At 44.8% G+C, this 14,659-nt stretch overlaps 1 protein-coding gene across 1 annotated transcript in view; it reads right to left on the bottom strand.

The window, feature by feature from the left end:
* Window positions 1-2,115: 2,115 nt before the first annotated feature.
* Window positions 2,116-14,659, bottom strand: part of plekhg2 (pleckstrin homology domain containing, family G (with RhoGef domain) member 2) — a 129,129-nt gene continuing 116,585 nt past the window's right edge. Inside the window, exons 25-27 of the mRNA XM_080429111.1 lie at window positions 7,297-9,426; window positions 6,739-6,947; window positions 2,116-6,278 (exon numbers count right to left, since the gene is read on the bottom strand). Coding sequence (XP_080285237.1) covers window positions 5,509-6,278; window positions 6,739-6,947; window positions 7,297-9,426 — 3,109 coding nt within the window. The 3' untranslated portion in view covers window positions 2,116-5,508. The remainder of the gene's footprint in view (window positions 6,279-6,738; window positions 6,948-7,296; window positions 9,427-14,659) is intronic.

Genomic DNA, 14,659 nt, shown 5'->3' with positions numbered 1-14,659 from the left:
TGCTATAGGTTCTTGGTTTACCTCATGGGATCCTAGCTTCTTGAGGTAGTCGATAGTCAGAATATTCCATATTATGATGGCAGATGGCCAAACTAATCTTGCATAAGGCTACACTAGGCTACCTGGCAAAATAGGCCACCATAGAAGACACAAGGATAAGACACTTACCGTAGCCTAATCCCACGGGGCAGCAACACACACTGAACTTAAAATGAAAATGAAACTGCCAACCGACCTATAGCCCACTTGTAGTTGTGACACCGACAGGTAAATATAGCCAACCATTACATAATCTGTGTGATTGTGTGTGTGTTACCGTTTGGGGGTGGGAGAGAGAGAGAGAGAGAGAGAGAGAGAGAGAGAGAGAGAGAGAGAGAGAGAGAGAGAGAATTGTCTAAATCACCCCTTGAACCCAGCTGGTTCAGGAACTGTGCAAAAACACAAGCACAGCCACCAGACAGAAAACCAACTAAACCAAATTATAAGAAAACAAGAAGAAGCAACCAAAAACCAAACCAAATGCCAAAAAAAAATAAGCTAAACGGCTTGCAAAATTCTGTGGAATCTCTTCTACTATCGGTAGCCGCTAAATATGGCGAAGACGCTGTTATTTGTACCCCTGAAGGGTGTGGGGGTATTTGTCCATGATTTGCTGACTGTACATTTGTACAGCACCTTGTAATATTTGTGTCCTTGTATTGTATCTCTTATGTGGACATAAATAAATGATTAAATATGTGCGTGTGTGTGTGTGTGTGTGTGTGTGTGTGTGTGTGTGCGTGCGTGCGTGCGTGCGTGCTTGCGTGTGTGTGGGTTGGTGGACCAAAAAATCATTTGTTCCCCTAATCCCCTATTATACATACAGTATACACCTTCAAATATATCAGGTGTAATCATAAACCATTGATCCATCCATAGTCTTGTAAAGCCTAACTCGTTCCTGTAGGTTTAAGCTTATAACATTCAAAGGATTAGATCCTTAATTCTCACCCAGGAGTCTGCTCAGCTCCTTATCCAGGCCTCAGTCATCTGAAAACGTGACTACTATAACTACTCCCTCCTTACTGGCCTCCTGACATGCTCACTGAAGCCCCTCCAAATGACCCTGAATGCTGCAGCACGCCTGGTCTTCAATGCCTGCACTCCACCTCACCCACTAGCAGTTCACTCTCCCTACCCGGGCCTTTCCTGCCACCTTCTGTCTCGAGTGATGCTAGCGATTGGTTTGTTTTGGTGACCGCAATGTTAAGAATGTAATTTAGAATCATTTAAACAGATGCTAGGCTCATTGTTTACCTCATATACTATAGTTTCAAACTGGTGTACAATTTGCTATTTCAAATTGGTTACTGACTGATGCTATAGGTTCTTGGTTTACCTCATGGGATCCTAGCTTCTTGAGGTAGTCGATAGTCAGAATATTCCATATTATGATGGCAGATGGCCAAACTAATCTTGCAGAAGGCTACACTAGGCTACCTGGCAAAATAGGCCACCATAGAAGACACACAAGGATAACACACTTACCTAATCCCACGGGGCAGCAACACACACTGAACTTAAAATGAAAATGAAACTGCCAACCGACCTATAGCCCACTGCTGTTTTGTGTACAATTTGAAATATATTTCAAAAAGTAGTGCTATGTGTCTTAAAAAGGATTGTACCAAGTGACTGCAAAATCTTGTATAGCTAGACAAAAGCTTGTATATCTGCAAGATCTCGCACCGCGTTTCGAGCTTGTAGATCTGCTACTTTTCAGTTTTTTGCATTTGAATCCTGAGAAGTTTTGGACATATGAGGTTTCCACCCGACAGACAGACAGATTATGGCATTAATTTATGAAGAAAGAAACCCCATACAAATATGAAATGGAAATACAGAATATGGTTCCTGCCGGACAGGGTGTTAAGTGGTCACACATATGATAATAGGCAGTAATAAGAGTCATGAAGCATTGTGTTAAAAGCTGTGAAACACACATTTTAATTGTCCTTACATTTCATTGTCTGTTCCAACAGTTTTGGCTTTAAGTCTTGACATTTTCCCTTACTGACAGCTCTCCCCCCCCCCCCCCCCCCCACACACACACACACACACACACACACACACACACACACACACACACACACACACACACACACACACAAACAACAAACATTATGACACACACTCCATGATCACTTCAAACAACAACACATTATCCCCAAAATATTCTAACCACTTTAAACCCTATGTTGGGCATGTGATTATAAGCGTACATTTAAAAAATGTTTAAAATCATTAACAATACTTTCAAGAAGTTCAAATTATTTTCCCCCACAATGAAAAAAAATCCCCAATGTTTTTATTGCATTTACATTATTCTATTCACAATTTCCCCCCAAAACTATAATTTCATCCAGATCTTTTTTTTTTCTTTATAAGATTTCATACGTTTTCACAATTTCCCAACATTTTCCAAAATGTTTCAAAGGTTTTCAAGATTAAACAAATAAGAAAAGAACTACGAGATATGCAAGTGAGCTGAGGGCATAACTGGGGCTTAAGCGTGTAGGTCACCTGTTTGAGTGACCAACAAAACAAACAAACTGTTATTGTGTGTTTTAGAATGTTATGTTGTATGGGTTGGGTGGTTGTGTACATACAGTATGAGCTCATCATACTCAATAGAATTATTACAATCACATCATGATCAATATATGACTGACTGGATTAGAACTTTAACCACTTAAACCCTATATGATGAAGTCGCATGGGCTACGCTAAATATCTTGCGACGCATTGTGAGCTTGATGAATTGTGAGCTTGATGCATTGTGAGCTTGATGCATTGTGAGCTTGATGAATAGCTTGTAGATCAGCTATTTTCAGCGAATGTTTAGCCTAGAACAGAGATGCTAGGCTTCAAGTGGTTAAAGGTGTAATCCCACATTTTTCAAACCCTGGTTTCCCACATGACATGAGAGATCACATTTCTACCGCCCACCCAAGAGGGCTCTATGAACAGGGTTTGGATCATTTCATTTAGCCTACTGACCAATATTCACGCCGGCATTTTGCACTTACATCACACCCAGGGTGGGAAACGCCTGCTAAATTCTGACCAATGAAATGACAGAACTGACATTAATTAACACAAACCATATAAAAGATGGGGGAACCACTAGTTGCTATAGAAACCAACCCAATACGTAAGACAGACACGAATAATTGGTCCGAAGTCGAGGAGAACTTAACAGACAAGTCCTGTAGAACACACACACACACACGCACACGCACACGCACGCACACAGAGAGACACGCACACACACGAGAGCTGAGGACACTGTGCAAAATACAGACATTAATAATAAAGGATATTAAGTGCCAAAGAGAATAAGACTACTTCCATAAATAAAAACAATAAAATACAAATAAAACAGAATACGTTTCAAGAAGCTGTAAAAAGATAATAGTATTAATAACCACAGTTATCACCATGCTAATCATTAACACAGGCTACTACTAGCCAGACATCGCTGTTAAAGTTAAAACTATAATAATAATAATAATAATAATAATAATAATAATAATAATAATAATAATAATATGAAGCAACTTTGATTACATACAGCACTGGTCGGACAGTTACTGTTTTTTTTTAATAACAGTCCTTGACACAGGCTGAGCGATGTTCATAATCCCATCCAAGATACTGGCATAAAGATATGACGATACAAATCATTCTTTGAATAGATATATTCCATAATCCATGGAGATTCTGTAGAATTACAAAAAAGTCCAGACAAGGGATTGTGAAAAAGAACTGTTCACTGTATCAGCTTTTGAATTAGCATGCAAGTCTGTGAGCTGAATCGCCATCATTGGATTGTCAGATCTGTTGTTGGAGTGTGATATCATTAACCACTTGGGGGGAACATTAGCCAAAAACAGCAGATCTACAAGCTCACAACGCCTTGCAACACAACTCGCTGTGAGCTTGCAGATTGGGTATTTTTGGCGAACAGATGTGGTGTACTGTAGACAGGGGAAAAAAACGTACAGAGGCAACTCAGGTCTAGTTGACTAAATCTAGAGGGTTTGTACAATGTGTGTTTTTTACTTTATTGTTACATACATACATCATTAACCTCCAAAATCTGGTTCATGGGGATGACATCATATCAACTAGGCCTGAAAACTTACATTACGTTTACCAAATAAGCGTTTTATCTTTAATCACATGAACCCTAGTGCCCCCGTTCTGGGCATGTCAAAATAGGTAAACATGGAATAAAACATAGGTGAACATTCGGGTGAAAACTGTCAAACATTCAGCAAAAATAGCCGATCTACAGTACGAGCTCATTGTCAGTGAAGGGATTTGGTGAGTTTTGGTTGGGGGAAAAAGGAGGCGACAGAGTAACCTAGTATAGACCCTTGAGGGGTCGCTCAAGTATATACAATAGGGTTTAAGTGGGAAAGAGAAGTCACTGCTAAAGGTAATTGTTTGCGTTCACAATATGACATGAAGCACCAGCACCAGGTACAGGCCTCTTTAAGGGATGACATTGTGGTGTCCAGCCCACAAAACACACATCCCACTGGACCAAGAGGAGAGTCATACAGTTGCGTGGCGTGGCACAGGATTTCCTCACAGTAAACTGGCTCTCAACTTTTTGAATTTCAAGGACCCCCAGTTTGATATGCATCAGGCAACTGAACTGATCAGGTCGTATTATCAAGTGGTGGTGTGGAACTGACAGTGTGTATGGTCACAGTACGCATAACCTCAGAGTTGGCAGTCAGATCCTTGAACAGCACGTTACTGCAAGTGGCCAGAGACTGTTTTCATCCACGTTACGGGTACGCTTTTACTGTTCCTTTCAGGTCCCGGGGAGAGCTTTGTCTCAAACTTCTGCAATCTTTTACAAATGAATCCAATTCGTCTCCCTTTCACCAATATTGCACTCTTCTCTCTCTCCTTCAGGCTACATTTCATCCCACTCTTGTTTTTTTTTTCTCCCCCTCCTGACAATTTGAAATAAATCCCTTGTCAGATCTCCCAATGCTTTTCTCGATTTATGCAGAAAATAAGGTCTGTGGTTGACATGAGCTTCACAAGAGCGTTTCACACTTTGTTCTATGACATATGCAAATTACACCTGCTAATAACCCTATATTTGCCTAAGCCTAAGGTGCGGTTCAAAAATAGTTTTGAATAGAGTGTTGATGTGTGGAGGTTATCTTGCTGAACAAAATGGGTGACTATCAAAAGCCTGGGTTTAATACAGACTTTTTTAAATTCCACTGCAAATCGCTGCGTCGGCCTACAAAAAGACGTAGTCCCTACAGCAATTTTTTTGTGTCCATCAAAGGTCTCCACGTCTCCTTTGGACCTACATGCTGACCCTCTTCACTCCCCCTGATCATCTGTATCAATACATAAGCTGATGGTCTATATCAATACGCATGTTGATTGTCTGCCATGATCACTCCTCTTCCTACACATCCTGCTCGCTCCCTCTCACAGTCTCCTGCAGTTCTGCTGAAAGAGGGCGGGAGGAGGAGTAGGAGGAGGAGAGGGGGTTGCAGAGAGGTGCAGCAGTCCGTTGACGCTGACCCTCCTCCCTCTGTGACCCTGGCCCTCCACCCCGCCTCCTCCTGCCACTCCGCCCTGCAGCGTCTGAGTCAGGCTGACCTGGGCGGTGCTGAACGAGGTGATGCGGCCGCTCCCCGCGATCTGCAGGTTGACCGTGGTGGCGTAGCTCGACCGCTGGGCGGTCCCTGCCGCTCTCGATTCGGAGGAGGGCGCCGGAGACGGGGCCGCACTCCGGAGCTGGGTTTGTGGCTCGGGCTGGTGGTGCTGCTGAGGCAGGGGAGAATGGAGCTGGATGTGTGGTTCGAGCTGACGGTGCTGAGTGTGGTGCTGGGTTTGTGGACCCGGCTGGTGGTGCTGAGTGTGGTGCTGGGTTTGTGGACCCGGCTGGTGGTGCTGAGTGTGGTGCTGGGTTTGTTGACCCGGCTGGTGGTGCTGAGTGTGGTGCTGGGTTAGTGGACCGGGCTGGTGGTGCTGAGAGTGGTGCTGGGTTAGTGGACCGGGCTGGTGGTGCTGCTGAGGCACGGGAGAATGGAGCTGGATTCGCGGGTCGAGCTGACGATGCTGAGGCGGAAGAGAAACGAGGAGAGTGTGCGAGGAGGCCGGGGTAGGGGCGGGGCTTTGTGGAGGTCGAGCAACGTAGGCACAGATGAGCTGGGTCCGACAGAGGCCCTCCTCTAACTCTGGGTCTGCCCAGTCTGTTGGCCAGGAGAGAGAAGCAGGGTTATTATACTTAAAATAAAACTAACGCAATAATGAAAACTAGAATTGAGAAAACAATTTAGTTAAGTGAAATAAAAATGTAGTATTTTGGGTGAATCATCTAATATTTGTAGCTGTGTCAGTTTTCAGCCTTCAACAATTTAAAAGGATCTTCAAAGATAGCGGAAACAGCCGATCTACAAGCTCATAACGTCGCATCGTGACAAGTTTTGAGCTTGTAAATGGGCTATTATTGCTATTTCTTTCTAGCTTTTTGAATCTCGCCCCGACTACCCCAAAACTAACAAACTAACACTAAAACGAAACTTTTCAACGACTAAAAACTAAGGTTACCTAGCAAACCCACTTAAAAAAACAAATCAACAATTTTTTTTACAAAAAGTCAATACAAAATGTAAAAAGAAATACGAATGAAAAATGCAAAGCTATAATAACCTTGGAGGGGAGCTGGGGAGGTAATGCTTCTAACGGGGCTGTTGGCTCCATCGTATTTGACCAGGAGCTCCCGGATGTCTGGCCAGGGTCCGCTGGTGAAATGCTGCTCGCCGTGGGCAACCTTCCCTGGGCTGAGCCTGTTAGGCGAGAGCGGGGACTGGAGGCCGGACCTGGGGCTCGGAGGCCGGCCCTGGAGGCTGCTTCTGGAGCTAGGGACGTCACAATCAAGACATTTGAGTTGACAATTCATTGTCTTACAAATAATTAAGATTAACAATTTAGTTGTCTGCCATTTGACACTGAACATTGAAAAATATAAATCAAAACTAGACACTACATTTGTGATTTGCCTATTTAGGCCTTTTTAACAAAAAATGTACAGGGCAGATAATATAATAATAATATGAGGCCAAAACCGGCCATATATTTAATAATGCAATACTTTCAGTTGGCTGTTTTTGCTATTTCTGACGCAACTTCCGACGAAGAATTGTGATTTATCTCAAATAATTGCGGTTTATCTTAAATGATTGTGATCAGGCGAAATAACAGGCCTACCTGGAGCCTGTCAGAACGGACTCCTCCAATGCTCCTCCCCCGAAGCTGAGGGACCTCTGTCCGCCCTCTGACCAGGAGCGACGCACTGCACTGGGGTTGCTCCGGGCCGGGCTCGGGGGCCTCTCGGCCAGGCCGGGGGAGAAAGTCAGACTCCTTCCCCATGAACTCGGAGAGGTGATCTCGGAGGTGCGAGAGGAGCGGAGAGGGGACCTGAGGCCAGGAGGGAGAGGAGAAGGGGAGGAGGCTCTGGAACCTCGCAGAGGCACAGGGGTGTAGGAAGAAGAAGAGGAGGAGGAGGTGTGGAAAGAGGAAGTGGAGGGGTGGAAAGAGGAAGAGGAGGGGTGGAAAGAGGAAGAGGAGGCGTGGAAAGAGGAGTGGTTCTCAGCAGTGGGCGAGGCAAAGGAGGAGGAAGCGGGAGGGAAGGGGGAGGAGGTGAGGTGAGGGTTGCGAGGCTGAGGCGTCGCCACGTTATTGGTCCAGGCGTTCACCGACACGCCGATGAGGGGCGGGGAAAGGAGGGGGGGGCTCAGACAAGCGGAGCCCATCGAGGAGACCCGGGGCATCTCCAAGGTCAGCCCCAACGGATTGTGGGTACCGGCACCCCCGCTGCCCGCCAGCCCCCGCGTATTCCGGGGGTGAGGAGGTTTGCCGGCAGTGGGGGCGGAGTAATTCCGCTGCAGTGCCGGAGAGAGAGGCGGCGGGGAGCACAGGAGGCCGACAAACGGGGAGGGAGAGGGGGAGGGGCAGGGGGACGGTGACGGGGATTGAACCCGCGAGCTGGGCTCCGACGCCGAGAACGGCCGCGCCACCCGGTTGTGACACCCGGACCACAGCGATTCGTGAGCTTGCTGCGTCGCAGTCGCGAACGCGCTATTAGCGCCAGCACTGCTATTGGCTAGCGGCGGCTTCCTCGGACTAACCGACCAACCGCTGTTAGCTAGGTTACCATTAACGCTATTTATACTATTGTTCACATTACCGGCCACAGCGTAAGCGGCCAGGTTAGCACTGTTGTTGTTGTTGGTGTTGGTGTTGCTGGCGAAACTTGACGAGTCAGGGGCGGCAGATGATTTAGAGTGAAGGAAGGAGGGAGTGGGGGCGGGGTAGTAGGAGGACCCATGGCGAGGAGGCTGGTACTGGGGGAGGGGCACCGAGGGGGACGGGGAGCGCAATGAGCGATAGGGAGTCGGCGACTCCACCGGGAGCGGAGAGGGAGAAGGACAAGACGAGCGGAGAGGAGAGGAAGTCGGGGGACACCTGGGCTGCCGGTGCCCGTCACCGGTGCCCCCCGGCTGGGCGTGGCCGGTGCTCTGAGTGGCTACGCTGGACGTATGCTGGCCGGTCGCCGCTTTAGGTGAAGGAGAGCGCAGACGTACGTGGGAGGGGGAGGGCGAATAGGAGGAGGACGATTGGTCGCCTGTCGTTTGAGGCACACCTTGTTGCCGGGCAGTGGCGCTCTTTTTAGCCATGCTCTGACTGATGGACTGGCTGATACAGGAGGCGGCTAGAGACCTGTTGAACACAGAGGAGGAGGTAGGAGAAGGAGAGGGAGAGGAGGTGGGGAGGCCGCGAGGATGTGAAGAGGAGGGGGAGTAGAAGGAAAGGTTGGGTGGTGGCGAAGGAGGGGCTGACCTCACCGAGGAGGACCTGGTGATTTGGGAGGAGGAGGAGCGAACGAAGGCCGAGGAGGAGGGGGTGGGAGAGGACGGAGGGAGGCTCCTCATGGACGAGCTCCTTCTGCACGGTGAGGCGGGCGGAGGGGAGAAACAAGGAGGCGCTCTGGACACGGCGGTAGGGGTGGAGGTGAATCCTCGAGGGGAGAAGGAGGAGGGAGGACCAGAGGTGGGAGGTGGGGAGGAGCAGGGAGGAGCCGGCATGGAGACGATGGGGAAGGCTCGAACGGGAGAAGGGGAGCGACGCCTGAGGCTCGGGCGGAAAGCGGAGGGGGGCAGGAGGATGTCTGCGGGCGGGCCAGGGGGGATGGCGGCCGGGCCAGGTCTCTCCGCGAGGCTGGGAGTCACCGGAGACGGTCTGGAGGAGAACCGACCCACTGAGGAGGAGGGGGAGACGTCCGAAGCCAAACGGGAACCGTGGTGGGATTCTGCAACTCTGTGGTCTGGTTCTGTAGAGCTGAAGGAGAGAGGGGGGGGAATTAACCACATGTACCCTAGTTTCCTTATTCTGGCAGAATAGGCGAACAGACAGCAAAAATAGCAGATCTACATGTTTACAACGCATCACACAACACGACTGCTAACCAGTAAATGCAAACATTAAGTCAATGGTATAAATGGTTTTATAGGTGCTTTTTATGTTGTTTTATTTTTTACACAAATTTGTTGCTTTTATTGTTTGTTTTTATGTTGGTGTAGGCCTATTAACTGTATGTGAATGTTTACAAAAGAACAGAGATACGTTGGCCCCAATTCATCAAGCGATTTACGACCATATTTTGTACGTACCGGCATTTAAGACAAATCCTACACCTGCAGTCAGATTCATTAATGTTTTTTGGTCTGTGTTTTGTGCATCAGGTGCACACGTTCTCAGGTCAGCCCCGAGGCTGTCTTACCAGGGCTGAAATGTGCGTATGTCTTTAGAATGCTTTATTCTTCATGCCAAAATCAATTACAACAGTGGCAAACCTCAAATAAAATATATATGTGCCCAACATTTGTAAACACATATATATAAGAAATTTAAAAAAAAAAAGTCAAACGATGTATTGCATTTAGAGCTGAATTATTAGGTCCCTCAGTGTGTTTGCCAGCGGGCCATCTGAGCCAAAGTGTCACGTAATAATGAAAATAGGCTATCATGCCTTAATGAAACTGCGGAGGGACTGACGCACCTCCAGTGTCCGTGCCGCGGTATTAATTTGTAATAGCCTACTGTAGGCTACTCTACTGTATATTGATCACATGAACGCCACACACAACAGCCTAATACATTTTACCATCTGATGAGGAAACTATAGTGGATGAAAGCTGTGTGCAGAAGATCCATTCCCCATTCCGACGTAGGACAGTGATATATTAATCAAAAATTAACTAATTTTGAGAACCTAAAAATATTTGAGAAAATAATTGAACAATTGTGAAGCAAGCCCAAATAATCAACTACACTTTAGAAACAAGCCCAAAAAAACGCACCCCACAGCTACCAATATTTACAAGCAACTTTACAGAAAAATAAGCCCAAATTCCCTTATAATAAGCGGACATGGCAACACTGTGCCGTAAAGTGACGTTAAAGTTGGATGCTGTTGGATGCAGACTTGCAGATTAATCAGGTCCTACACCTGGTCATACGCACGTCTCTGGGATATACGAACCCCTTTGTAAATTGCACGTCAGTTTGTGAGTACTAAAAATATGACCTCCTTTACGAACTTTATTTACCCCATATTTACGTAGCCTGGTAAACCCCCCTCCCTCCGGAAATCTCATTTGCATTTGATTTCAGGTAGCCTGTGAAACAAAATGTGTGTCGCAAGCTTCTTCCATTTGACGGAGTCAGGTTAATATTCTCGACCAGCATAATGAATCGGGGCCATTGTGGTAACCTTTGTATGGTGAAATCAGCCCTGAGGCAAGATAATGTCACAATCAGTGATTTAGTGTTGGCAGCTGCTGTGCCATTCTTCAGTGTAATTATGGTTGGAAAAAGATAAGGTGCATAAACAAAAAAACTAACAAATAAAGTTGGGCCACAAGTAATGGATCTATGTTATTGATGCAATGCCTCTTTAAACAGACACATGTTCTTGGGACTAACTCTGACCCCTTAACTGTGAGTGCACAAATGGAACCAAATGGACATAATACATAACTCTGGCTGCCGCATTTTGAACGAGCTGTAGTCTGTCGGTTGTTTTATTTGGCAGGCCAGAAAAAAAGTGCATTGCAGTAATCTAGGCGAGAGAAAACAAACGCGTGGATCAATGTTTTTGCATCGTCCAACGACAGATAGGCTCTGATTCACGCAATATTTCTCAGATGGAACAAGGCAATCTTGTAAAGACATGCTGGAGCGCTCCTCTTCCCAGCGTCTTTCCCAGCGTCGACACTGGATGCTCTCGGCATCCAGTGTTTTTTTTGGCAGTGCACTCAGGGCGCTTGAAGCAAACTTTTGGAGAGACACTGATGAGCGGGCAAGACCACTTTGGTAGAGGTTTGGGTTGTGTATTTACCTTGCCATGATGTAACTCCAAAGGTGGACAAGAAATCAAAAATAATTGCTCCATTGATTAGAAATTGATAATTCAAAATTTGCTCCTCATTGAACTTACATTGTACGGTAAAACAGCTCTCAAAGTCACTCTTTTAGCACATAAATGAACACAAACAAAGCTGATTCAGACAATATAGAACATCACCAAACCCAGTAGGCCTACTGTTTTTTTTTTAAATAAAAATATTAACTTCCTGCTGATTTTACTATTTGAAGATCCGGATCCGGATCCGCAAATCCAGTCCAGGTTTTCTTCTTAATAAAATAGCAAAATCAACAGGAAGTTAACATTTTTATTTAAAAAAAAAACAGTACTGGGTTTGGTGATGTTCTATATTGTCTGAATCAACTTTGTTGGTGTTCATTTATGTGCTAAAAGAGTGACTTTGAGAGCTGTTTTACCGTACAATGTAAGTCAATGGGGAGCATATTTTGAATTATCAATTTCTAATCAATGGAGCAATTATGTTTGATTTCTTGTCCACCTTTGGAGTTACATCATGGCAAGGTAACTACACAACCCAAACCTCTACCAAAGTGGTCTTGCCCTTTAAAAAAAAAATTGCGCGTCCCCTTCGGTTCCAAAATGCTCTCTGCGTACTTGGCATGTTGTTGCTGTCGGGTGGAAACCTCTTATGTCCAGAACTGTTCTTTTTTTAGGGCTGTTTGAGCTTGTAGATATGCTATTTTTGCCATTTTTGTTTGACACTGTAGCAGGGGTCATCACCATGCTGGGTTGTGAAGGGCGTTTTCGTCAAACTTAGTTTTTTGCCACAGACATACAAAATGAGCTGCCAATAATATTACCAGAAACACATACTGTAGGCCTGGCCCTAAATGTATACTACTGGACTCCTAATGTTCCATAGTGCCCATGCCAATATGCTCCACATTTTACAATGATAGTATTTAGTGGTATATAAAGTTCTTGAAAGCCACACTTGAGTAAAAGTAAAGATGTTTTTTTGAAAGTGACACCAGTCAAGTTAGTCACATAAGAAAATCACTTGAGTCAAAGTGTTAAAGTAGCTCACTGTACAAGTTCTCTCTCTCTCTCTCTCTCTCTCTCTCTCTCTCTCTCTCTCTCTCTCTCTCTCTCTCTCTCTCTCTCTCTCTCTTCTCTCTCTCTCTCTCACTTTTTGAAAAGGTAATTTTAGGTAACTTTTTCAAAAAAAACTAAAGTTACATTTTATATCTTTTGTGAGTGGCAAATGTTTCACAACACCCATTCCATGAATTTCACCCCGAAAGCCTTTTATAAACATATTTTCTATTGAAAGTGGACAGGGGCGTCTTTCCCGCGAAAATTACGTCATCTGTCCGGAAAACGGAAACGGAAATGCACCGGTTTCCTGTTTGTCCCTGAACTACCGTGCTAGTAACAAAAAGGAATTTCACGCTGTTTTTATGGCATTATAGGATTTGAAGATGGAAAAACAACAGCAAAAGAAAACACAGCCCACAGTAACTAAAGCTCCACTGGCTAAGAGAAACGATCCGCAGATACTATAGTATAAAACAACAAAAAGAACGTTTTTTGAAACGCTTCCGCCTTCCAGTGAAAACAAATGGAATTCTGGGTAATGCAGGAATCTGCTAAAGACCCGCAATGACGGTAGTGACCAGCAGAGGTTGCTAACATTTTGGGACTTACCAAGTACGGCTTTAAGTAATAAAGACACTGGATAATCTGTCCCAGTACCATTCTTTCAGGCTTATTTCCAAGTAGGTTGTGCCTGGATTCACTACTTTCAGAATGATGTACAGTAGCTTTCAAATAGTTCAGCTATTTTTTTTCACCAATGGGTAGCTTGACAAAAGCTCCATCACTTACATATTCAGGGCCACATCAACATAAAAGTACAAAAGGTGAATTTTGAGTGCACATCAAAGGGAGAATTCTTCATCTCCATCCAGCTTGAGTTTTGAGTGGATTTTGTCCATCATACCAAAGAAAGAATTCTCCATATCCAACCACTCGTAGCTTTAACACAGTCATATGTTTTAGTTTTAAGTGGATTCTGTCCATCACACCAAAGAAAGAATTCTCCATTTACATCCACTTGTAACTTCTAGTATGTTTCATTCAGTCGCTCAATAGTGCCTCGGGCTGACTGATATACCTCTCAACTAATGATTTCATGGAAGAGCAAACACTCCATTAGAGCATGTGCCAGGGACGTGCTGGCCACTGGGAAATTTGGGACAATTCCAGAACGGCCGCGTCATTCCAGGCCGACCAGGCCGGCCGTTAAAATATATATATATATATATATATATATATAAATTATTTTTTATTTTTAAACTTTTTTTCTCCACTTTTTGGGTCTGGGCGGCCCACAAAGTAAATATAACTCCACTCCACGGCCCACAAAGTAAATATAACTCCACTCCACGGCCCACAAAGTAAATATAACTCCACTCCACGGCCCACAAAGTAAATATAACTCCACTCCACGGCCCACAAAGTAAATATAACCACATTACCTCCAGTATTTTATCATTATTGTACATTTTTCATTGTACGTTTTTATTATCAATAATAAAATTGTTTATTTTTATTATAAATAAAAATATACTGCTCATCGGTTAGTATTTGGGACCTCGCCGCGCGGCCGGAGGCAAAAAAAATCTGCGGGATAAAAAAAGAGAGGACCTTGCGGGCCTCTCTATCTGGGATTCCCAGGCTGAATTAGGGGCCCAGCACGTCCCTGGCATGTGCCCTTATCAACCAGGTACTCAAACAGGAACAACAAACAAAACTTTCATTCATACGAACATGGAAATACTTTCAACATGCCAGCCTGTCTCCACTAGTCTTCTGTGCCAGGCCCCAAGAACACACACTGGAATGTCAATGTCAAAAATCAAAGCCTGTGCAACATCATTTATTCTATCAAACATCAAAATGCGTACTATAAATGCAGTATATATAAAGGCACTAATAAGTCCCTATTGTCCACGCAACAATGGACACCAGGCAACTTGTCTTGTTCTCATGTGAATATGAACTGACTGAATAATTCAATATCATGATGATGAGAGACTGGCAATTATATTCAGATTTTATTTGAGTAACGAAGTGTCCAATGATAATGTACTGGAGTAAAAGCATAACTTTCTTGTTGCG

This window comes from Gymnoscopelus braueri (genome assembly GCF_963280865.1).
Source record: "Gymnoscopelus braueri genome assembly, chromosome: 5".
In the NCBI taxonomy this organism is placed as follows: domain Eukaryota; kingdom Metazoa; phylum Chordata; class Actinopteri; order Myctophiformes; family Myctophidae; genus Gymnoscopelus; species Gymnoscopelus braueri.
Note: the sequence above shows the minus strand (reverse complement) of the source record. Positions and strands in the feature narration are given on the sequence as shown.